The sequence below is a fragment of the Carettochelys insculpta genome, chromosome 10, assembly GCF_033958435.1.
Source record: "Carettochelys insculpta isolate YL-2023 chromosome 10, ASM3395843v1, whole genome shotgun sequence".
Lineage (NCBI taxonomy): Eukaryota > Metazoa > Chordata > Testudines > Carettochelyidae > Carettochelys > Carettochelys insculpta.
In genome coordinates this window covers 42,187,911-42,213,879 of record NC_134146.1, presented here as the reverse complement: position 1 = coordinate 42,213,879, position 25,969 = coordinate 42,187,911, and the positions used below count along the sequence as shown (strand labels likewise).

The 25,969-nt window shown below is 42.2% G+C and overlaps 1 protein-coding gene across 3 annotated transcripts in view; it reads right to left on the bottom strand.

The window, feature by feature from the left end:
- The window catches only part of LOC142018390 (calcium-activated potassium channel subunit beta-2), a 253,267-nt gene that overhangs the window by 183,924 nt on the left and 43,374 nt on the right, over nt 1-25,969 (bottom strand). Inside the window, exon 1 of one of the 3 annotated variants that reach the window (XM_075004161.1) lies at nt 17,103-17,126. The exons of the other annotated variants lie outside the window; for them this stretch is intronic. Within the exon in view, the coding sequence (XP_074860262.1) occupies nt 17,103-17,110 (8 nt within the window). The 5' untranslated portion in view covers nt 17,111-17,126. Of the gene's footprint in view, nt 1-17,102; nt 17,127-25,969 lie in introns of those variants that run through there. 3 annotated transcript variants of the gene reach the window in all.

Sequence of the window (25,969 nt, the reverse complement as noted above, 5' to 3'; positions counted from 1 at the left end):
AAACAATCAGCAATGCAGAGGTTAGAAAAATCAGGCATAGTCTACGCTAGGGAGTTAAGTCAACTGCAGCTATGCAATTCTAGCTACAGCAATGGTGTAACTAGAATCTACTTATGTGCAATTGACTTACCTGGCTGTCCAAACAGAGGAGTACAGGGGTTGACTGTCTATCCCATATAGTTCGATTTCATGTGTCTCCACTAGGCACGCAGAATCGAACTCTGGAAGATTGACCCTTAATAGCTTCTTGGCATACAATCATGTGCTTTTCCCAGGTTCACAAACACGATTCCTTTTTTCTCTAAATTCTCCATACAGATTTGTAGTACAAATATAGCATCAACTGCTCCTTCCTGGCATACAGCCAAAATGTCCCCTCCAAATTTCCACCATTCTATGTGAATGGTTTTCGGTAATCTGCTCCTATACTTTCCTGGCATATGATATTAGCTTAATTGAATGTTAATTAGCACCCAGTGTAATGTATATTTTATGCTTTAAAACCGTCACCCTAACACTTTTATGACATTCATCCAGCATTTTTTCTGTCTTCAGATTTTCACTGAATAAACTTGTAAAATATTTGATGTCTCCCTTTTCCACTGACTTCATCTGGTCCAGGTGCTTTTTCCTTTGTTTTTGTCTAAGTACCTCTCCAGCCTCCTTCTCCTATATGTATATCATACCCTGGCTGGTCTTACATGTTTCAGATTCCTTCCTTGGTTCCTGCTCATTCATCTCTCTTTCAAAGTAATCACCCTGAACATTGCTGATTGATTCACCATGTATTGGTAACATATCATCTTCATTTCCAATGTAAGCAAACTTCTTCAAGTCCCTTGGCATTCTTACTCTAGCCTTGGCAATTCTATAGTTCATCTGTTGTCCATTATGTTCTCCTAATTAAAATACCTTATCACAGGCTTTATTTTTAGCTGTTGCAACTCTTCTTTTAGCCTCCATGTCTTCCATCTTATCAGCCTTCAAATTTCTTAACAGATTCTTTATATTCTTATTCTACCCCAAGTCTCCTTTCTTCTCCTTTTCAGCATCAGTTTCCTCACTTCTAGGACTTCATATGCTGTTTCCAGCAAACTTGCTTTAGTTTGAACCAGTTGTCTTTAATATCTTTCTGTGTGTTGGCAGGAAGTTTATGGATTACTCTGCTTCAATTTTTTTTTCATTTTCATCTTTCATTCCCAGTCCCAAATCTGCAAGATGGAATATTGGAATGTTGACTGAAAGAAGTATGGACCTATGTGTGGCCTTAAAGCAGAAAATACCAAATATAGCTTCCATACAAGACAATAGATGGAAAGTTGTAAAGCCAAGGTTTGGTGAAGAATTACAAAACCTATTCATCAGGATGTTCAGCTACATTGGAGGTGTTCTGGATGAAACCATGCAGAAGCAGGGGACAGAGGGCATTGGAAGGTTGGACTGTTTGATGAGCATTAAATTGTGTTGGGAAGAGGTAATAGTCCATAGTAAGTGGGCACATACCATAGTTAGGAGAGATCAAAACATAAAAGAGGTCATTTTTTGTGATTTACTGGAAACAACAATCCAGTGAGCAGGTAGTGATTAGTGCAGATTTAAATTTGCTCACCTTGATAATTTTTTTTCTGATTTGTCAACCTTGATTACTATTTTTGGTTCTCTACGCCTTAAATATTGAGTCTGTTCTGGTATGGCTATGGTCTGAAGAAGTGGGTCTGTCCCACAAAAGCTGATCTAATAAATTATTTTGTTAGTCTTTAAAGTGCTACTTTACTGCTTTTTTGTTTTGATAGTATATAGACTAGCACGGCTTTCTTTCTGTTGCAGATTTAAATGCACATGTTGGAACTGTAAAAGCTGTCCATTGAAGGTACAGCCTTGGAATCAGAAATGCCAAGAGGGAAATGGTCCTGAAGACTTGTCTGGCACAGGTTTTGGTAGTTACAAGTATGTTTCAGAAGAGGGAAAGCTGTTTCATAACTTATAACAGAGGAAGATGCAAGTAAACTGTTTACTTTTTAGTAAGAGATAGATCATGAGCAATCAATCCTAATGTAATAGTAACCACATTGAGAGACAGCACAGATTTCAACTGGTGGAATTCAGAATGAAGAGAAATGAGTGTCAGGGCAATAATTTCAGAGCTTCCTTCTGTGCTGTGCAACCAGCATTTTTCACATGCACTAAATTAATATTAAGGGGGGGGAAAAAAAGCTCTCCGTGTCCGAAGCAATATACTTCTGATTCACTAAAGGACTCAATGTACAAATGATTTGTATATGGGGGCGTGATAACAGCTCATGAGGCATTAGGCAGATTCAAACACAAAACTCAGGGACAAACTTCCTTGTCTGCAGAGTAACATCATGATGCATGCAAGAGATTACTCTGAGTGGATGGCATCTAAACAACCTAACTAGGGGTTAATATTGTAATTGCTATTCAGAAGTTTGGTAGATATTATCCAGGGTCTGGCTGCAAATTAAGTTCTTATATAAAAGCCCTCCAAAGGATTATTTAGAATGAGTCATTTCCTCCCCTATAGAGTAACCCCTAGACCAGAGGTTCCCAGCCTGAGGTCCATGGTAGTGTAGGCAGTCCATGAAAAAAATAAGACAGATAAAAATGATAACAAAATAAGTTTTAAATAAATTGCAAAGTTACAATCAATTATTATTTTTAAATTAAATATCTTCCAATAATGTTATTAATTGCTGTCCAGAAATCTGTGTTGTGGTTTCCTTTTTCATTTAATGAAATGTACATAGTGGCTATATTGGCTTTCTTGGGGGTCCATGAATGGTTTGTGGGGGCGACTGGGGTTCTGCACTGGTGTAAAGATTGGGAAACACTAAACCATCACCAGGGCTCTCTTCTTACTGTGAGCTGGTTCCTGACCACTCGTTGGACCAGTAAGAGGAAGTGGCACACATTGCCAAGGCAGGATAGGAGTGAATGAATGGACAAAAGCCAAGAGTGGCCCTTTGTATAGAGGCTGATCTGACAGGCGGGTGGGAAAGTGGATTCTGGAGACAGCTTTATCTCCTGCAGGTCGGTGAGTAGAGGAGAGGTAATGAGTTGAATAGGATCTCCTTTGGTCACAGAGTTAAAAAGCAGCCATTAGGAGGGGCTCCTGCTAGGGAGGAGGCGGAAGGAAATGCAAAAGATATGGAACTGAGAAAAAGCCTTCTCATTTTTGGGTGCCTCAGTGGAGAGCCAAGACTCCTAAATTCATCCTCCAGACTTTCAAGGTGAAAAGAACCACCTCAGTGCTCTACTAACATTTGTTGTTGTTTCTTCAAGATTAATTTAAAACCAACAACTTCTTATTTAGAAACAATTAGCTCCTGTTTCTCCCTCTTAATCATACTCACTCAAGAGCTGGCTCTTTGCAGGGCTGGTGCCATGGCAGACCCGTTATTTCAAAATAGTGGTTGCGGAGCATCTACACACATCCTATTTCAAAGCTAAATTTCGAAATCAGGTGCTACTCCATTCCTAGGAGATCTCACTGATCTCACCTAGCTTGACAATTCCTATAATCCCAGGTAATAAATATGCTTTCTGAAAGCCCTCTGTAAACGATTACCTATAGTGTGTGCTTCATGTGTCACCATCAGTTTAATGGGAGTAGAAGGACTCAGCATCTTGCCAGAGTGGTATCTTACTGAGATACCTTATTGAGATACAATGGGAAAGCGCCCATGTAAATTGGTTTTGACTGTGCTTTGATCAGTATTAGCTTGGCCAACGTATGAGCTGTTGACCAATATTAGCTTGGGAAATGAACAACAAAAGAAGAAGATGAGGAATTCAGAAGATTTGTAGTGTGCATGCTGACTGTAAGTTGAACAGTGTAATGAATGGAACAACTTATGCAATATTTCATTATGAGTCATCCTAACTATAATGAAAATTTGATAGTTACACTTTCTAGCTATGCCTCTATTTTTTTCATGGAAGTATACAATATAATTAATATCGCAGGTTATGCACACAGTAACCCCTTTTCCTCTGGCAGAGAAAAATTCCCTAGGAGCCAAAATAATTTGATTTGAAGTTGTGTATTTATTAGTAAACTGTTCTTTCAACTGCCATGCTGTGTCCCTTTCAAAGCTTATCCATATCTAAATCAGCTGTGGGGAGCTTTTCAGTAGTCCAGTAGATGATCAGATGTGACTCAGCTATGAAAGAAACTGCAGAAATAATCCGCCAATGCTCAGTCAAGGTTAGATCTGTTCAACAACTGAAAGTGACAATATATAAAATAAGTGCGTATGGATGTTACATATACTACAAGTACTGCTGTGTATTGTACCAGGAATGTGAAATTAAGTTTAAAAAAACTAGATTAAAATCATTAATGGGATACTTAAAGGAGACCAGTCCAAACCAGTGTTCCCTCTAATTTTTTCCGTGCATGTGCAGAATAAATTTTGTTATGTGCACTGAGGCATGTGCAGACATGCATCACAATTAGACACACATGCTGCCAGCCGTGGGCTCAGTGGGTGCTCTGCTAATCAACTGGGTGGCATTTTAATCTCTCCTGGGTGACTGCCCAAGTGCTCATCTTACAGGGAATGCAGGTTCAAGCCTAATTCCAATTTTGACACCTTTGGACTTTGTTCATGGGCAGTGGGGGAAGACCCAGCTGGGGAAGGCAGGTCTCAGTCTCACCACTTCCACCCAAGGCCCTGCCCCTTCTGCAGCCCCTGGTGCAGCCAAGCCCCGCCCCCATCCCAGCCCCTGACCATTCCCAGACTTCTTGGTATTCCTCTGGCCCCAGCAAGTGGCATGGCCCCTTCATTTCCAGTAGGGCGCAATGCCTGGTGGCTGGTGGGCCAGCCTGCTGCACCATGATCCCTTCTTTCCCTGGGCAGCCAGAGAGATATGTCATGGCCCTGTCCTTCCTGGGCAGCCATGCCACAGCCCCTGCTTTCCCTAGATGACCATGCCACAGCCCCTGCTCTCCCCAGGCAGCCAGGCCTTGGCCCCATCCCCAGCTGCAGCCCCTGCTTTCCCTTGCCTGCTTTACCCATCACCCATGACTCTGTGGAAACTTGAACCTAAATCCAGAATTGAATGTTTTTTCTGGCATCTATTTCTGTGATTGATCTGAAACCCCACTTTCAAACTCTGTGACATTTTGAAGAATTTTGACTCTGGATGGAGAGCTCAGTGTGGTGGTGTGGCCCTATCGCCCTTTACTGAGGTTTTAATTTTCCATTCCTGTGTGGGATCTTCTTGAAAGCAGGATGAACATTTCAAAAAATAATCTGAGTTTATTTGATCAAGCCCAGTTTGAGTTTTTCACCCCAAACATGAACATCAATTAGCATAAGCTTTAGCAAATGCAGAGTCAAGCAATCGTAACATGTCTCAAAGAGCAAGACTTCCAGGAGTCTTTCATGGGACTGTAACCTCTCTCAGGACGGGAACTGTCTTTTTGCTAAATGTTTGTGCAGTGACTAGCAAAACAGTGCATGACTGAGATTCCTAGGTACTACCTCATTAATAATGGAATATGGCTGACAAGAGTGATCTGACCAGGGAGGTAGAAGAGCTGTGGTGATAACATACATTATTTCAGTATCAAACATAACGCCCACAGACAAAGGGGACTGTTGATGTATCTGTCCATCTACAGAATAAGGGGAGAACTAGCTAGTCTTGTGCTTCTATACATCCCATTCCCAGAATATAGGCTTTCCTGGGCTGGCTCCATGATTCAGCAAGATTCACCTTCTTGCATCATATCTTAATATTGCAACCAACTCCGCTTTCTAAGAAATTTCTGTGAACAGTGAAACTAGAATATAATCTTGACTTCAAACTTGAGCTAGTTATTCAATGAACAATGGGCGTGTTTTTACTGTAGAATAACTAACCCAAGTTAGGAATCCTGCTGTGAAACCCTGCTGGAGACAAACACTATAGGTAAAGTAGGCATGGTCAGCCAAGGGGGTGGAGGAGAGCAATGGATAGGACTAGCCCCCGCAGATCTGCATTCTTTAGGAGGTCAGTCTGAGAGAAATAGTCTCATGGACACTAGTAGACATTATCTGTGCCCAAAAGAATTCCATGCATTGAGGGTGGAGGACACTCATGTTTGTATTTAGTCTATGAGTCTCTTTTTGTCTTCAGATTGATAAAACTCCCAAAAGCCCTGGAGATGTGTTCATGCAACTGATTTGTATTCCATGGGGTGAGCTACTAATCACTTCCACCTTCTGCTTGATTGTCCTCCTGTGTGTCACTCTCCTGCCTTTTCCTCACCTATTTCTTTCTGAACCATTTTTCTGCGAGAAAACAATTTTATTTAGACCCTTGTTAAGTAACCCAGAAGTCCCTAAGCAATGTTTGATACAAATAAATAGTTACTTGCTCTGAAAATCTTGGTTGACAACTCATTAGGTACTTTACACAATATTTGTTTTTAGAGATACAAAGCAGCAACTTCCTCTCTTCTATATATTTAAGCCAGAAACTAGACTAAATCGGTATTCTGCAGTTTCGATGGGGGTCTTTCTATTACCACATTTCTTCACCAGTTTTTAGATTGGGTTGCTACATTTTTTTTCATTTAGCTTTAAACCGTCCTTAGATTGCTCATACTCATATTCATACTCAAATTTGACACATTAACACTTGGTATGAACAGGGACAGCAATAATCTCACACATTACAAGGACTGTCTCCCTTCCTCTGATGTTTGTAATTATTTCAGGCAAGACACTTAACATCCCTCACCCCTCACCCTCTCTTTCAGTTCCATGTATTTGATTTGTCAGTTTTTATTGCAGTTTTTTCAGACCTCTGTGCTATATAACTGAGTCTGGACTGGAAATGCTATAGATCTGAAGAAGTGGATCTTTCCCACAAAAGCTCATCATCTAATAAATTATTTTGTTAGTCTTTAAAGTTCTACATGACTTCTGTTTTGTTTTGGTAGAATACTGACTAACACAGCTACCTCTGTAAGCTTGCTCAGTTGTTGAAAATTGTCTCACTCATCTCCTGTAAATATTATTCTACTTTTTTCTTTACTACCCCAACCTTTATTTATATACAGTTTTATGGATGTGGTTAGCTTTTTTTAGAACATCGGCAACATTTTGTACTTTATGGAGGTGGATGGGAAGCAGACTGAAATACACATACTTGCAAAATTAACAATCATTGAATGCTTCTCCTTACAATTATGTTCTGCTCTCTTAGTAATTTAGTACACTTAAGGGTATCACAGTTAATTAATATAGCTGTGCTTACCAATAGCATTGCTGCACAAAAGTGTGTACATCACAAAGCCCAGATAATTTCCAGAAGCCTTAGAACTTCCACATATTTCAACAATGTCTAGTCTTTAATTATAGTGTAGAGAGCGCTGGCAGGAAATATCCTAGACAGATAGCTGAGAAGATTTCAAATGAACCTCCAAATCCCAGCTATTCATTTGCTCACATTCAGCAGTGGCATATGGTGGTGCCACTTCATTGTCTTCCTAATATCTTTAGCCTGCATACGAGTCATATATTGTTCTTGATTAGCTGTAGGGGAAATCCAAACCCAAAAAGCAGATTTCACAGTGACAGGTAGTATAAACTCTTGAATTCTGGGATAGAGATGGTGAAGTTGCATGATTTCTGGTGTGACAGACACTGCTTAGTAAATCACAGAAGGCTGCAGCTATATTTGAACAACAAGAAACCCAAGCATTCTCATAGTTGTTTATTGCCAGCCCCTCTACCTTAGCTTATTTCAATGTAGCATACACGTGTAGACGTAGCTTATATGTGTTGACGTCCCCACGCAGAACAGAGGCAGGTTGACATTTGTCCTTTGGATTTATGAAACTTTTATGTAAAAAATTTATCAAGGTTCAAATTCTATTTCCAGTTATGTTGATATAAATCTGAAGTACACCCTTACTATGGTCATGTAATTCAGGATTGACATCAGTATAACTGTGAGCAGTACATAGTCCTATGCACTTATCTTCAGAAGACCTCTGAGGCTGTACAGAACATTAATTCATCAAAACCTTGTCCCAATCGCTTGACAAAAGTGATTGTAACAACTATCACGGCATCTCCCTTCTCAGTACCGTGGGGAAGCTATTTGCACATGTTGTTCTGAAGAGGCTCAATGCTCTTGCGGAGAGAGTCTACCCTGAGTCTCAGTGTGGGTTCAGAGCTGAACGGTCCACCATAGACCTGGTTTTCTCTGTTAGGCAACTACAAGAAAAGTGCAGGGAGCAGAACAAACCTCTATATGTTGCCTTCATCAGCCTGACCAAGGCACTTGACCTCGTCAGCAGAAAAGGTCTGTTAGTGATTCTGGCTACGATCGGCTGTCCCCCAACTCTGCTCAGCATTATTAGGGCCTTCCATGAAGGCATGAAGGGGACTGTTGTATACGACAGATCCGCATCTGAACCCTTTGCAATTCTCAGTGGAGTGAAGCAGGGGTGTGTGCTGGCTCCAACACTGTTCGGCGTCTTCTTTGCAGTTTTGCTCAAATATGCCTTCGGAACTGCTACAAAGGACATCTCTCTCCACACGAGAGCGGACGGCAACCTCTTCAAACTGTCAAGGCTTAGAGCAAAGACCAGGGTGCTTATGAAACATCTAAGGGAGTTTCTTTTTGCTGATGATGCAGCTATTGCAGCTCACACTCAGCAGGAACTGCAGTCACTCATAACTTGGTTTGCGGATGCATGCATGGAATTTGGCCTCACAATCAGCTTAAAGAAGACCCAGGTGACGGGCCAAAACATGGGTAACGAGCCATCTATCAACGTGCTAGACTACAAACTGGAAGTCGTCCATGAGTTCGTGTACCTAGGCTCAACGATCTCGGACAACTTGTCACTTGATAGCGAGATCAACAAGCGCATTGGAAAAGCCGCCACAACGTTCTCCAGGCTGACAAAGAGAGTATGGGCTAACAATAAGCTCACTGTACACACCAAGGTGCAGGTCTACACAGCCTGTGTTTTGAGCACACTGCTGTATGCCAGTGAAACATGGACTTTGCGCTCAAAACAAGAGCAGCGGCTCAACACATTCCACATGCGCTGCCTTAGGCACATACTCGGTGTCTCATGGCAGAACAAGGTCCCCAACAGTGCAGTGCTTGAGAGGGCAGGCACCGCCTCCATGTTCACCCTTCTCAAACAGAGGCGTATGCGCTGGCTGGGCATGTCTCACGCATGATGGATGGCTGAATACTGAAGGACCTCCTCTTTGGCGAACTGGCGTCTGGAAAGAGGCTGAAAGGGCGACCTAAATTGCACTACAAGGACACGTGCAAGCGTGACCTCAGCGTTCTCTCTATCTGTGTGAACACCTGGCATTTGCTCGCCTCAGACAGGCATGCCTGGAAACAGGGAGTGAAGGAAGCTCTTGTTATGTATCAAACTACCTTGGTGAAGGAAGTGGAAGACAGGAGAGCCCTCAGGAAGATCCGTGCCCGTGATACCAGAGCGACATCTGCCTATTGCTGCTCACAGTGCGGAAAGGACTGCCAGTCCCGGATTGGACTGCACAGCCACAGAAGACGCTGCTCGAATCAGTCCAACTGGGGCGCAAACCCACGATCCCTCAGGTTCGAAGGATGCCTACTAGGATTATGTAAATCTGACGTACACCCTTACTATGGTCATGTAATTCAGGATTGACATCAGTGTAACTGTGAGCAGTAGGTAGTCCTATGCACTTATCTTCAGAAGACCTCTGAGGCTGTACAGAACATTAATTCATCAAAACCTTGTCCCAATAGCCCTGCTACAAAGTACCAGATTCTTTGCCACTGCCCACAAACACCCACCAGACAAAGCAAGTGAGAGCAGCAGGAGTGAAACTATTATGGACAAATAACTCCAGCAATTGGAAAAAGGAGTTTGGAAACAGGCACAAAAGAATGCAGCTGTGCAGGACGTTTTTGGAACTTTCAGCAGAAGGCAGAGTGATAACACACTGCTGCCCTTAGCTTCAACTAGATGGCTCCTCAGTGGGCACATACAGACAGTTCCTGTTGAAAAATCCCCCTCTATAGGCATTCAGTTACAATGATATCTTTACAAACCTATCCTGTACAAATTCTGAAAAACACTATCTAATACCTCAGCAAGAGGGACTGTGTGGCATTGTTTCTGATGTCAGCACACAGCTATCTGGGTTGCACAGTATAAATTAACACACAGTGCCCATGCCCACAATTTCATTTCTAACCCTTGACTCACTCCCCTGAACTCCCCCATGGTATTCCAAAGAAAGAGGTATTTTCTTTACTTAGTTCCCTTGATTATGTTCCATACAGCTCTTGGTAAAGCAAGCCAGTCAAAGCTTAATGCCTTACCCATGGGCAAAGCGAGAGAGGTCTGATAATGCAGGAACGAATACCCCCAGGGCACCATTTGTCTCATACAGTATGTTCATTTACTTATTTTCTCTTTCAAACAGGGTTGCCAATATTTCTGCAAAGAAGACTCGAATGTTTGTCTCCCCTCTTCATCACCATTGTTCAACCCCTTATTTCTCTACTCTCCTTGATAGGCATTATGGTTAAATAGCTCCATTAACTTTTACAGCCCCTGCATGCTTGAACGGCTCTCATGCTCTAACATTATGCCCTAAAGTAATCCTTTAGCAAAGGCAACACAACTTATCACAATGATTACTTGAGTCCCTAGAAATTATATTTGATCTTCGTGGGCAAAAGAAATACATCACTGTAATTGAGTACTGGTCATTCAGAAGTGGGTCTTACCCATGAAAGCATATTACCTAATAAATTTGTTAGTCAGTGAGGTGCTACAGGACTGCTTGTAATTTGTAACATTAACAGTAGTGATTCTAACATACAACATTTCTATTCCTATGAGGCACCTGCAAAGCCTCTTCTGTAACCAGGTTTAATTGCTGGCTTCTATGAAAATAACACAAAGTCTTTCTGGGCAGAAGCGTCTTTTAATCTGTAAAGCACTCTGGGATTTGTCAAGTATGAAAGGTCTTCCCTGGATCAAATCAAATCAAGTTCTATTCTTTTCTGTCTGATGCTCACTGCAGAAGGGTAGCTTGGACTCTAGAGTGTTACTCACAAGCCACAATCGATGTGGAGGGAAGGGACTGGTGCTATTGAGGCAAGGGAGATTAAGGCAGTTCCTGGGGAATGCTATCCTGGACTTAGTGCGTGTAGGTAGCTTTGATTTTCTAGATTCCCTTTTTTTATCAATTGCCTTAGAAATGATATTGTCCATTTTCAGAGGGGAGCTAATTTAGTCCTCCCTTCAGCAAGCTTATTAAAGGAAAACCTGCTCACCTTCAACATATATCTGGAAAGCCAGCCTGTGATAATATGTAAACTTGCTGTTGAAGTTTGTTTTCTTGAGATTGCTGGGCAGCACTGATGAACCTCTGCAGCCGAGTGCAGAATTAAACCAGCGACTCACACTACTGCTGCTTTGATCCCCCATTACCTACATAAAAGCAGCATCCCATCCCTGTGCTTAAAGCAACAATACACTAAAACTTTTGCTCTTATGCTGCGCCAATGCTAGAAGCTTTAATTCCTGGTGATCAGTGGGTGAATGCTTGACACATGGACAGCAGTTTTTAAAACTGTCTGCAGGTAGATATCACTAAGCCAGTTAGAAAGGAACCAGCACGCCCCCTCAGGTGGCAGTGGAGTTTGTCCCCTCATGTGTAATGTTTGGCTGGTACGTTGCAAAAGAGACAAACAGCAGTGAGCATTTGCAGTGGCTCCTCTAAAATTAATGTACTGCCTATAGCTACCATCCTTCTTCTTCAGGAAATTCCAGGAAAGCCAGGATGGCTGCTGCTTTCTTCAGTGAGGTCAGTAATGAGAAACTCAAGCGTATTTGTCAAGATCGACACTTGAGGTAGGGGAAATTTCATTTTTCAACTTGATTCAATTCAACTTTAACACCAACAAAGTGCATGGAGTTACGTGCAGTGTAACTCAGCAGAATTTGGGGCAATTGGCTCACCACTGGCTTCACATAGATTGTGAAGAGCACCGAAAGCCACTGTAATGTGGACAGCACTAATGACACTGGCACCAAAATGGGTCTGTGGACATGTCCACCATAATTTGAATCTGACAAAAGCACATTCAACAACTATTCTACACCTGTAACAGAGAGAAAGCCGTGCTTGTCTATACACTATCAAAACAAAAAAGCAGTTCAGTGGCACTTTAAAAACTAACAAAATACTTTATTAGGTGATGAGCTTTCGTGGGACAGATTGGGGATATCACCAGAATAGTCCATTGCGAGTGGGAGTGGGGAGGAGAATGATGTTCTAATGGTTCAGGAAGTTGAAGATCAGCTGTAACTCTCTCAGGGGATGCATTCTTAGATATGGAGAGCTGCAAAAAACAGCCCAGGAGGTCCAGAATGGATGAGTCCACACAGTCATTAGAGTGTGGGCCGAAGTGTGAATCACGGCGTCTGACAGGGTGGAACACCCTCTTCTGTACACTAGATGAAGGAAGTGAGTGGCTTTCTGACTGTCATGGGTATTTGGACACCTGATAACGAGGAAGAGATGGTGTCGATAGTAAGTTGTACCATAGAGGAAGCAAGTTCTTTCAAGCACTCCCCTCTTTCCACAGGCATTGCCAGTCCTCCCTGAGACCAGCTTTATCCAGCTGCTCTTCATCCATTTGTTGATTTTGGCCCAGCTTTGAAAGAGCTGGGAGATGGTGCTGTGAATACCTAAAGGAACTAGGCTACTTTCCTAGTATATCTCCAGATTCTTTCATCTGGAAACAAGCATGTTTGTGAGTTTATTGTCCCAAAACACAGTCTGCTGAAATAGATTATACTAGATCATGACTACATAGTAACTAGAAATGCCAGATCATAGGTACCCTCTAAAAGAAAGACTGTGCAAATCCCATCTATCTTAAACATGCACAGAAAAGGAAAAGGTGGAGAATAGAGGTTAGCTGGCTTGTCTTGGAGTACATGAACAGGGAAACTATTTGCAGATGGGCCTTCATTTCTATTGTCCCTCCCATGGTTGGGCAAAGTGTCATCTTTTGGATTAGCATGGATTTTGTAAAATCCTTCCCTCACAATTTAGTGGCTGAAGATGTCCCAGTGAGGAAGTCTTATCATCTTTCAGCATAACAGAAAACATCAGCCCTAGGCCAGCTTCATCCATCCATGTCTGTATATCACTCGTGCACATTATAGGATGTCAGCAAATTTGTGACCTCAAAATGAAAGAATCAGACTTTACAAAATGCAGCACTCAAGCCTAATCCCCATATGTCATTTGGCAGCCCAGCAGAAAGTCAGTTGTATTGTAACCTACAGTTTGGAGAAAAGGGGCTTTCGCAACCAAGGTAGTTGATCTATGACTGACAAAGCCCATCTTCCAACTTGTTTAAAATATAAAATGCTCAAGGAAAGAGTAGAAAACAGTAGGTGGAGGGAATGCAGAGAAGCACATTCTCTCTTTTTGTTTCACTTCCCTGTCTTATGTTCAATTACATTAGGGCGTTTGACCTCCAGCCAACCCTAGCTTTAAAGAAGAATCAGCAGTAAACAAGGGGGAGCGTTCATTAATCAGACCATGAGGTTTGACAGGAGAGGGAAGCCCTGCTACAAAGAAGGCTGTGTTGTGCTGCAGCATTCAACTCCTAAAGCTGCTCTTCTCAGAGGAGCATGCCAGGACTATAATTACACTATTAAAAGTGCCTTGGAGTGCATCAAGGATACTTTGCAACTTTATGGGTGTAAATATTATCTTGGACAAGACCCTGTCATCTCCTGTAAGCACTCCTGTTCAAGAGTAACAGCTTGGCTGAAATGTTACATCCAGCTGAAGTATTTCTTGACTCTGACTGACGAAAATGACCGTTGATGTCATTTAGTGATGGCGTGTCCACAGTTGATAACCTAAAATAACTCACTATATTAGCCAGCAATAGACTCCACCTCTCAGGACTAAGAACACAACCAAACAAAAAAGTATACTTGGCAAACAAGTACAATTTTATGGAAATGTTTTTATTTGTTCACAAAGAACATGTCGAGTAGATTGATAGTATAGAAATGATCAACTAGTAGCATTTGAAATGAGAATAATGGTGGGTAGAGCTGTGAAGACCATGCAAAAGAGTCCAGCAGAGAGATGTGCCTCATGCAGAAAGCATTTAGAAAATGCCTGACACTTGTGTGAATTCCAGTGCACGGATCTCCAGAGGTATTTCCATGAGCCACAGGAAACAATATGCAAACTGCATACTGGTTTTGTAGTAGCTAGCAAGGGGAGTAGGGATCACCCCAAACCTCTTTCAATTTGGTGCTGTCACAGGTCTGTTAGAGCCTCTCCAGCAAAGGGATCTCAGCAGTGAACTGCTCCTTCAAATGGGTTTAAAGCTTTACAGATTTATTTGCTTTATCAGAGAACTCAAAGTCTATGTCATTGAGCGCCTGAAGCTTCTGTTTGACCAAAAGTAATGCAGTAAAATATGTGTTATATGGCACTTGGATAACTGGCAAATTCTGTTAATCAGCATTGGTGGCTGAACGGGCGCTTGGCCAGTGACCCTGGGGGCTGGCTGGCTGGGGGCCACAGGGCTGGCTGCTCTGCCTGGAGCCACATTGCTGGCAGCCTGGCAGGAGCTAGCTGCCTGGCCAGGACCAGTAGCAGTGGGGCCAGCTGCCCTGCTGGTGGCCACAGGGCCAGCTGCCTGGCTGGGACTGGTGGCAGTGTCAGTGACAGCAGGTCCAGCAGCTCAGACGCGGCCAGTGGATCAGGGCCGGCTGGCAGCCATAGTGTCAGCTGCCTGACCAGAGCTGGCGGCCCTTCTGCAGTAGTGGGGCCAACGGTTCTGCTCAACTTAGCAAAAAATGCGATTATTCTGCAACCCTGGCTCCCTGGGGATATGAGATAATCAAGCTTCTGTTGTAACTAGAAGGATGAAAGGGAGCCTGAAGATAAGAAATTCAGTACTTAAGGACATAGGGCCCATTATTCAATTTGATTGGCTGTTGGCTTACCCTGATTTACAATCTGACAAAGGCCAGAAACTTTCAGAATTAGAGAAGCAGTAGCTGGTACGTTTCTCAGCCAGCCAAGGTGAAGGCTTTCCTGGGAAGTACCATTATGGGATAGGACAGAAAATATGGGACGGAACCTGCTCACTGTATTCAAAATAATCGGGGTCATCCGAATCGGGGTGGCGGCAGGGGAAGAGGAATTTACAGTTTCAGTCTCAGAACTGTTGGAGAGAAAATAAGCTCCCTTTCAATGCAAGGTGACATTATATGCATGAATAAAGATCTTCCAAAAAACATGCACTAGGGAGCCAGTATTATGGTACAATAGGGTATTGGCATCTGCACCACATGCATGGATATGAAGAACAGTATTTTTCCTATACTTGAATTAACTAACTTCAGGGTGGAAGTGTGGCTAGTCATAAAATGAGTGGGTGGAAGTGTTGATTCTTAAGCTTTATCATAGGATGTGCCAATGTGGCCTTGTCTTAGCCTTGGGCAAGTTAACTGCTCCATGCCTCAGTTTACCCATCTGTAAAATAAATGCTTGGCAATGAGGAATTATATAGGAAGATACAGCTGAAAGAGAGCCTATTGCAGAAGGTTATACAATGGAAGTTACAGCTATTCGGGCATATTTGCAGAATGAATGACGAATGAAAAGTCAAGACCCTGGTATTCGGTATAATGGATGGTTAGAACAGGAGAGGCAGACCCCACAGAGAATGGGTAGATGATATAGTAGATTGGTGCGGAGCTAGTCTACAGAAACTAAGCCACTCCACACTGGACAGAGGAAGATCGAAGGAAATAGCAAGGAGGCATCAGGCACCAACAGGTGCTGAGCCCATGGTTGTTGTTGATGATGTTGTTCATGATGAATGAGTCGGGGCGGGGGAAATTTGTTTCTGTAAAGTGTTTTAAGCCCCTTGATCCTGTAGAGTGACTCAATTTGCTAATGAACAGGTGGAATGCTGCCATTATAAACCTTGAGATGCCCGCTTTGTTTGCTGGAGAATGAGGAAGCTTCCTTCTCCTTTCGTTAAAATGGCTATGGAAATGTTTCATCCTCTCAATGACTTTCAATTGATTCACTTGACCTCTAAGAGACTGTTTCAAGGCAGTCAACTCATAAAAGGTTTACGTCCATTTGGGAAGATGCCTTGAAGCTAGATGAAGCCAGCAGAGATGACACCATAGCAGATATAAGCTACACAAACTCGGCTATTACAGAAGATTTTCCCCATCACCCCATTTGTGTACTAAACGGCTGACAGATAATTATTCCTACTGCTTGCTGATCTCTGCCCTGTTTGCTTGTGGCTGCCTATTATGCTTCAGAAGCGCTTGCCTCATGTCCATGGTATTAGGCCTGCAGCAATGAAGTTGCATCCAGCCACATAACATTTGAAACATTCTCTTCTAATGGATGCCTCAACATCAGCTGGAAATGCGTCACATGTAGTCAGTTGTTTCTGCATCATAAACTCCTAATGCTTCTTTAGGCTGATGGCCTTTTGTATTTGCTAAGATCTGGAAATATGCCAAATCATCTTCCATGCAGGACACTTCTTTTGTTTCAGCCTCAGTTCTGTGATAATCTTCTGGGATTTCTGCCATTCGAAAGCCCAGAATATTATCACAGAATGAAAGATAAATGCACGAAACCATGCAGCAAACAGTTTCCTGGTACAGACTATTACAACTAGTATAAAATATCCACCCCAAGCTCCAGACTTTCCAGAAATGAGGCTAGATTTTAAGATTCCAAGCATTTCTTTAACTTCTGCCCAGGTTCATGAAATTTCAGTGAACATGTATGCCAAGGTGCCATCAGGGCTGGGAACCAGATGAGTATTACTTCCTAATTCTGCATCCCAAATGATTTATGCCTTGCTTCATTGCCCCCGAAATCGAATACAGTCCCCTAGTATCAATGAGTCTGAGGCATTGGAATGCTTAGGATTGGTATACACTAGGCAGGTAAGTTGAGTGCAGGTACGCAATTCTTGTAACAGCAATTGCGTAGCTGGAATTGACTTACCAGCAATCCACTTACATTGACATCCAGACATCCAGGGGGAGGTTGATGGGAGAGGTGTCTGCTCACCCCAGACAGTTCAGTTTTGCGTGTCTCTGCCAGACGTGTGAAATCCAACTCTGGAAGATCGATCCTGACCAGGTCAATCTTCCTGAAGCGTAGAAGTAGCCTCAGCGCTTGTTGGAGGAAGGGGTGGTTTGGAGGAAAGGGAAGAAAGGAGCATTTGCAGTGTGGGTTTCAATATAGGCTTGACTCTCACAGACTCAAACATCCAAGCAACCTTTGTGAATGTGCGTGGCTTTCAGTCCCTGAGCAGCAAACTCAGGTTCAGGCAAAGTCCAGTCCATGGGACAGATCTGGCCTGCCAAGCCTTTTAATCTGGCCCACAGCCTGCTCCCGTGGTCCAGAGAAGCACTGCTCAAAGTGGCTGCTGTTCCCTGTGGCGCTCTGTGCTGCGGAGGGAGGGCTTTGCCTGCTCCCCTGGCCCCAGCAAAATCTCTCAGCTCCTATTGGTCAGACACTAGAATCCTCTCCTGCACCCATAGCCCCTCCCAGACCTTACCTTACAATACCCTGCACCAGGTCACAGCCCCTTTTTCACCCAAATTCCCTCTCGGGTCTTGGATTCCAGTGCTCTACCCCAAGCTCCCTTCTGCACTCAGTCTCCATCGCAGACCCTGCACCTCTTCCACAGAAAAGTGCAGCCCTTGACCCTTACCAAAACATTGGAATGGCCCTCCCATCAAAAATTATTGCCCGCCCCAACCAAACTGCTGTTCCAGTTCATTAATCAGGTTGCAAGCTAGCATCACACAGTCCTACCACCAATCCTGTTTGCCATCTATGTGCTCTGTATTCTCCTGCTTTAAAAATACTCCATCCAATTTCAGCACCTTTTTGTTTGTTCCTTTCTAGTACAAGGCTCTGTTGGCTCTTTGCAAAATTCCCTTTTCTCCCTGCTGCCCCCAAGTCAGAAGTATTTTCCAGATTCTCCAGCTGTTTGGCACCAGTTAAGATTGTGCCAGCACCTCAGTGACAAACCCCTCTATTTTCTGGGATTGTGTCAACTAAGCTTCAAGCATTAACAATTTGTTTCAGCCTTGGAGCTTGGCAGAAAAGGTCTCATGCCAGGAACAAATATTTTTGACAACTTATTAAAAAAGAGATAAATTATATGTTTGGCCCATTTTCAATTGTGCAAATGAAAAAAAGTAGTTTGTTGGATGTATGAGCTTCGTGAGCTTATTTAATTAAAATGGCTTTGATTTAAAGCAAGAAATTTGGCAAGGGATTTATAAACAACTTCATTGCGTACACTGGTCTGTATCCCTCCCTCTTTTTTAAAGGTTAATGCAAATTCTAGTATATTGAGAGGAGAATATATCATGAAGTGATGAGGTGGTTTTTTTTTTATTCTCTTGAAACACCTGCTGGACTCCAGGAGTTAATACTCCCTCCCCCCGCTAATACACATTCACATGATCTTTGCCCCTTCTAAAGTACTAGGTTAATACCATCCCTCTCTCTGGCAAATATAGGATAGAGCAGCCTGCAGATGCTGGGGGTTATGCTGATCCAGTTACAAGATTGGGCCTACTTTAGATGGGACAAGTGGGGGTAACACTTTGTAGGGAAAAGATATAGGGAGAGAGTTATGGGAATGATATCATACCTTGCCTCAGTTTAAACCAGTTCAGATCAAAACAGTTCAGTCAAAACTGGCTTCATGTCACAGCCAATTGCCATAAATCACAGTAAACATAAAATCCAGCAAATCCACCTGTGCATTATCAGCACTGCTATTAGATACAGTCTTACAATCAGCCCTCAGAGGTATGGTAAGATTAGGGCAAACTTTAAGACCCTGTGGGTTCAAAAGGTAAGACACATTTCAACATTTCATTATTCCCTGAAAGCACCTAACATTTTAAAATAACATTTACCATGAGTCATCACAGCCATCAATAATTAATAACGGGCATAAAATCCCTACACAAATCCCTGAAGCATAAAACCATAAATCTTCCTGCTGTAAACAGAGAACCATGTGGAAGTGCTTAAATCCACACAACACCACTATAGATCCTCATTCCCTTTGGAGAGTTTTATCATTATCAAAAATTCAATATATCAGAACAAAATAGCATGGAGGAATCCAGACTATCCAAATTATGTCTTCTGAGATTCTCTGTAAATCCCTCAGAGAACACAAAAGCCATTAATCTATCAGATGGCTCCAGGACTGTCTGATAATTTGGTATCTAAGTCCATTACCAAGGCCCCTTCTTGACTGCTGATAAAAGCTAGAGTTCTCTTCAGGAGGCCTGAAGGGATGGAGCATAGTTTTGTGGTTAAAAGCACAAACCTGGGTGCCAGGAGATATGTCTTCTATTCCTAGATTCACCACAGCCTTTCTGTGTACACTTGGGTCAGGGGCTTTACCTTGTTGTGTCTTAATTTTTGCACCTGTTCTGGATAACAGTACTGACTTATTTTACTGCTCCCACCAACTGGACACAAAATCTGCACTGTGATTTGTCTGCCAAAGACTCTTTGTCACAAATCCTTTCTTTCCTCTTTCCCATATCCAGGGTGTAATAATCTGGCTGTACTCTGGATTCAGAGCTGAGGAAAATGACTTTTGTTGAGGTAAAATGCATATTATGGGGGTCATCAGTAAATGGGTGGACTTCCACAGTATGTGAAACCTCTGTTTTGGGGACACCCCTCACCTTGTGATGGAACAAATCATGAATGACTGTAGGATCTTTGGCCTGACACATATAATTTGTGGCCTTGTCAGCATATGCTCCAGTACAATACTGATTTCTAAGGACACTTTAGGGTAATTATATATCCTGCCTAGCTGTTTAGAGTCTGCAAGTTGAATACATATAAAGAAAAGGCAGAATAAAGTGCTACTGGACTGCTTTTTTTGTTTTGATAGTATATAGACTAACACGGCTATCTCCCTGTTACTTTTTAGAATAATGTATGTACACTTGAACTTCTTTAATCTGGCAACCTTGGAAAAAGGATATGCCCGATTATACAGTTTTCCAGACCAGGGGTGTTCACTGTAATGAAGGTTAAAAAAAGTTTATTACTAAAGCTTTTGCATATACAAACCATTATAGAATACTATACATGTATAATGTGTCATAAAAATCCTTAATGTGTTGTATTTAACCTGTTGTGTTGTTTTTATCATCATATGTAGGTGATTAAGCAGAAAATCACTAATTGTGCTGTACATTGCTCTGCCACTTCTCATGTTTACAAGTTCAATTGATGTGTATATGCACGTACATGTTTTGTTCTGTCGCATAGTATTTAAACTTATTTTTCTTTTATTATCATTATGGCGCTCCAGCTGAGCGGGGAGTCAGAACCATGGGTATTCCTTGATTACAGACACCTGAGTTGAAGAGGTTCAAGTGTATTTACTGTAACAGGGTCAGATCAACAAGCCATGGTCGGAAGGGGGAAAGGCAGCTCAGGATGCAGCCCTGGCTAGGGGAAGAAGGGAAAGAGCTGATTAAGTGCTCAGGTGAAAGTAGCAGGGGAGGGCTGCAATTAATCAATGAGGGCCAGCTGATCTCCTGGTCAGTGTGCCGGCAGGGCTTTTAAAAAGCTGTCCCGGTCAGCGGAGGGTGTGAGAGTAGGTGGAAGAGGCAGGGAAAGCAGCTGAGAGAGAGAAGAGGAGACAACCATGCCGACGAGGAGATTGGCAGTGTTTGGAAAAGACAGTGTGTGGGGGTAGTAGCTCCAAGGAGGATTGCCTGGACTGTCCTCCTCTCATGCGACTGAAAGCCCAGACAATGTCTGAGGGGGGCAGAGAGGAGAACTGCTTAGCCAGCCAGAAGTGGGTGTAGCCTAAATTCTCCCAGCCAGAGGGAGAGGTGCAAGCCCCTAGCAAAACAAGTGGTATGTGGTACCCTGGCATGCTACATTATGTAGAAAAATCTCTATCAGCTCTCACTATATAGAATATATATTTTCTGCTACTGGATAGGCAAGTAAAGGTTTTGAAATGTCTATATTTTTGGGGAATATACTGTTTTTCCCCTGGGGAACCTTTATATTATTTAGACTCTCATGTTTCTGTTATAACCCATAATGACAAACGAGGCAGCTGCTAGATTTAACACCTATTGCCCAAATGACATTGCACCAAAACAGTGCAATATACTGCCAGATTTTCTAGTTTTCTGCAATATCCTAAGTCCCAGAAGCTCCATTCCACAAATTATTTAGCATCTGCTGAGCTCATCTAAATGCCCAGTCATGAAAGTGGCCATGTAGACAAAGGTAGGCAGGTATCTAAGCATATGCACAAAAGGGGTAGTTAAGTGCACACATACTCCCTCGTGAATGAAAGCCTTGGGTTTACATGAGACTGGGGCACAGAATTTGAGGGCACAACATTGGAGGTGACTGCTGAAATGAATGTGGCTTGAAAACTTCAGCTACGAGCATAGTGCCTGTCTGAAAATCTATTACCTTGGGATAGCTTTAAGACATGCTGCCTGTCAGAGGCACCTTACTTGCAGAAGTGACTAGAACAGTGATACTTTGACCTCTGTAGTCCAGGAATCAAATTAGCTATCAACATTACCCCAAGTCCATTCAGTCTCTCTCTCTCTTTCTCTGCATGTGTGAGTGTTTAGAAAAGCTCTGTGCCAAATTAAACTCTAGCCCAGTACTCTCCTGAGTCTCACAAGCAGCAAGTGGCTCTCAAAGTGTCTCCCGCAGCTCTTTCCGGAACATATTAAAACAGGCGTGAACAAACTTTTTACATCAGGCCCTGCTTTTTGTCCCTGCCATTAGCAGGGGCCTTCCAACCTGTCTAATGTAATCCAAACTGACAAAAATTTCAGTTATGTTCATATTAAAAAAGCCTGTTTGGTGTGTGTAAGAAAATAGGTATATAGAATGCAACAGTTTTATTAACCGGTATGTAAACATGAATACACACATATAAAAAAAGTAAAATATTTCAACATTTTTAATGAGATGGATGAGCCTGAGACCCAGCAGCCAACAGTGCTGCACCCTTTTAACGAAATTTCACACCCCCAAAGAGGACCCTCCCCCATTTAGCACGCCCACGTATTAAAACATTACAAAAACCAAGCGGTCCTGTAGCAGCTTAAAGACTAACAATTTTATTTATTAGGCAATGAGCTTTTGTGGGTAAGACCCACTTCATAAGTCTTACCCATAAAAGCTCATTACCTAATAAATAAAATTGTTATTCTTTAAGGTACTACAGGACTGCTACTTTTTTGTAAAGCTACAGACCAACACAGCTATGCCTCTGAGAATACTAAAATATCATGGCCGTGTCTACAATTAGGCAAAACTTTGAAACGGTCATACTAATGGCCAATTCAGAGAATACTAATGAAGTGCTAAAATGAATATTCAGTGCTTCATTAGCATGCTGCCAGCTGCTGCACTATGCAAGTGCCACATTTCACTCATGCGCAGCTTGTCTGCACAGGGATCCTTTTTGAAAGGACCCTGCAAACGTTGAAATCCCCTTATTCCTATCAGCCAATAGGAAAAAGGGGATTTTGAAATGTGCGGGGTCCTCTCGAAAAGGAGGCTCATGTAGACAAGCCATGCACGAGTGAAAGTGGCACTTTCGAAGTGCCGCAGCTGGCAGCATGCTAATGAGGCGCTGAATATTCATTTCAGCACCTCATTAGTATTCTCCGATTTGGCCATTAGCATGGCCTTTTCAAAATTTTGCCCAAGTGTAGACGTAGCCTATGTGATTTAATTAACTAACTTAAGTTTGCTTTTACTATTTTGTTTGTCGTATCAGGTGTAGTTGATAAAATAACCCTGTCAGCTACTTTACTGTGACGATAATATATATAGCTTTTCTAAACAGAAAGAAACAAAAAGTAAGAAATTATATCTTGTGACTTTCCATAATAGTTTTGTTATGTCAGCCGTTGTTATGCAAACCAAGAATGGATTTCATGCAAAATGGTACCAGCTTTTCATTAATTAATGATACAATCAGACTAAAATACATAATTTGTTGGGACAAATGCAACATTTGTCAATATATGAAATTAAAACTTAATACGATTCAATTATAATGGGTTATGTGCGCAGATTGGGCAATTCTTTTTAGTTGGGATGTGTTCTCTGTGAGCTCCATTAAGGAAGAAATGTTATTGAAATGAATTATAATGAAGAGGAAATTGTAATGAGAAAGCAAGGATGCAAAATACATATATACACATAAAATCAGAATTGCTCACAAGCAAAAGAAATTAAAACATATGAAGGTAGAATACAAATTGAAAGTGTTTCATACACAATCATTCATTTGACTGCACTGCTTCACAGTCAGCATCACCATAGATAATAGGGACAGACCTTGCCTCTCCAAAGGCAGCCATTTGGAGCCTTGTTAATCTCTTTGCAATCCCTGCTCATTGTAAAGAAATTATACTGGGTCCAGATACAAGCTAGGTTTAGTCCTCAAGATAAGGGAAGTGCTAACCTCATATAGAAATATTACCCCTTAGATGCAGTAACATAGTATGGAGATTTGATGACTTTACTTTTCACCTTTTGCTGATTATGCTGGTCTGTGACATTTTTCATGGTCGTTTTAACTCTACTAAATGTATAATGGAGTAAGATAACATCTGAAGATAGGACAAGATGCAAAGAGCTTAAACTGCAGCAAGGTAAGGTTAGGTTGGACATTAGGAAAAACTTCCTGGCAGGCTGGTTAAACACTGGAATAAATTGCCTAGGGAAGTCGTGAAATCTCCAGCACTGAAGATGTTTCAGAGCAGCTTGGATAGTCAGGCGTAGGGGATGACCTAGGTAGTACTTGGTCCTGCTGTGAGTGCAGGGGACTAGAACGGATGACCTCTTGAGGTCCCTTCCTGTTTTAGTATTCTGTAATTCCATGATGCTATGAATTAGAGATAGGCCTGACCCAGCACGCTGGATTCAAAAACTCCTTAGCTCTGAGGAAGTTCAGAGCCTGATCTGACCTTAGGGAATGTATCTGTTTCTGAGATGGATACTAGAGGTCTGATTATTTTTAAAGCACCTGTGTAACTCTATTCCCTTCAATGGCATTGTTCTACTGAGCACCAAAGAAAGAGGGAGGAAAACCAAGCAGTATAATTTTAATGCACAGGAAATTACTACAATAATTAGGCTTTGATGAGCACCTGAATGCTGAACTGTGCTAAACTGCTTTCTGCCAGCTCCTTCTGGAAGCGATTTTCTGGAAGGCCATTTGTCAGTTTTTTGGCTCCAGCCATAGTCTGGTGTCAATAGTCAAGAGACAAAGCTGACATTATGAAAAGTTATGTGTAAAACAAAACAGATGCAATCCATGTACCATATGTCTTCCATGGGTCACCAGGGGTGTGTCTACATTAGGAACTAACTTCAAAGTTAACTTCTACCTTAGGCACTACATCGAAGTAGCCAACAGAGAGTCTACACACATTTTTTCCCTTTGAAGTTAACTTCGAATTAGGGAGCCCAAATTCAAAGTCCTTACTCTATTCCTGGGAATGGAGTAGCACCTTACTTCAAAGAGTAAGGTGTTTATGTATACACTCAACTTCGTAGTTGCTTACTTCAAAGTTGTACTTCGAAGTAAGCAACTTCTAAGTTATTTCTGTAGTGTACACACAGCCCAGGTAACCTGAAAACCAGAGGGACTGGAGCATTCCAGTATCAAAAGTGTAGTAATAACAAGCTCCAGGATTGGAGGAATTCTGGCAAGACTGATATTACTCTGGACTAGTCCCAGTTTCCAGTAGTGTAAAGCAGCTAGGGATGCCATCATGGTTTTACTTTCAAGCAACAGATTGTAAAAGATGGAGATTCATATACTGCAGTTGTTAGCTGGGAAAAATTCCTACAGAAACTAAGTGGGATTCTGCTCAGGAAAGGTCTAAGGATTACCTGATCTCAGCCTGTTGCTGCTGTCACTGAGGTACACGTATCTATGAGTGTAAAGGTGAGTGTCAGCGGGAAAATAATTCCTGACATTAAGTATAAGAGCTCATAGGAATAAGGGGACTTCGAAGTAGCCGGGATCCTTTTGAAAAGGAGCCCCGTCTGGCGGCCAGCCGCATCAATTTCGAAGCACTGCGGCCGCCCACATGGTAATGAGGCGCTGAAATTGTATTTCAGCGCTTCATTAGTAAACTTCGAAATGGCCATTTGCATGGCCATTTCGAGGTTTTTGCCTAGTGTAGACACGGCCTTAGTGACTTTAAAAAGTATCACTGACCCTTGTACTGTACGTAGATGTTGAAAGGTCAAATTCTGGCACTCTGGCTCTGAAAGGTTGCTGACCCCTGCTGTACAGAGTGTAATTCCAGCACCACCAGCAAACTGGAAAGGTAAAATTCCAGGTCCATCTCGTTCTGCAGTATAGACACCCATAAAACGGAACCCATAGAGATCAAGTTTCAGGCTTTGTTTCATCAGAAAAAATTCACATTGGATAATTATCACTAACAGCTTGTGGGAATATGCCTGACACATCTTACTTTTTTCTTGGGTGCCATATAAGCCCATAGTTAGAGATCTGTGCTATTGGTGAAGCAAACAGTATGATACCACTGTGATCTCTTAAGTCATCTAACTGATCTCTTTGGCAATATGAGATTAAATTTGTACAACATTTTTCATCTTTGTGTTTAAATACTGCAATCCTGGAGACTTCCAGTGACAGGAAATTTGCCTTGCTATTAAGTCTAAATTTGCCCTCTCTTATTTCCAGGTCATTGTGCCCTGTTTTACTCCCTTAAACACTAAATAATTCTTCTTTAGCAATGGTGTTTACTCCTTTCAAAACTCCATTGACAGTTATGTTTGTC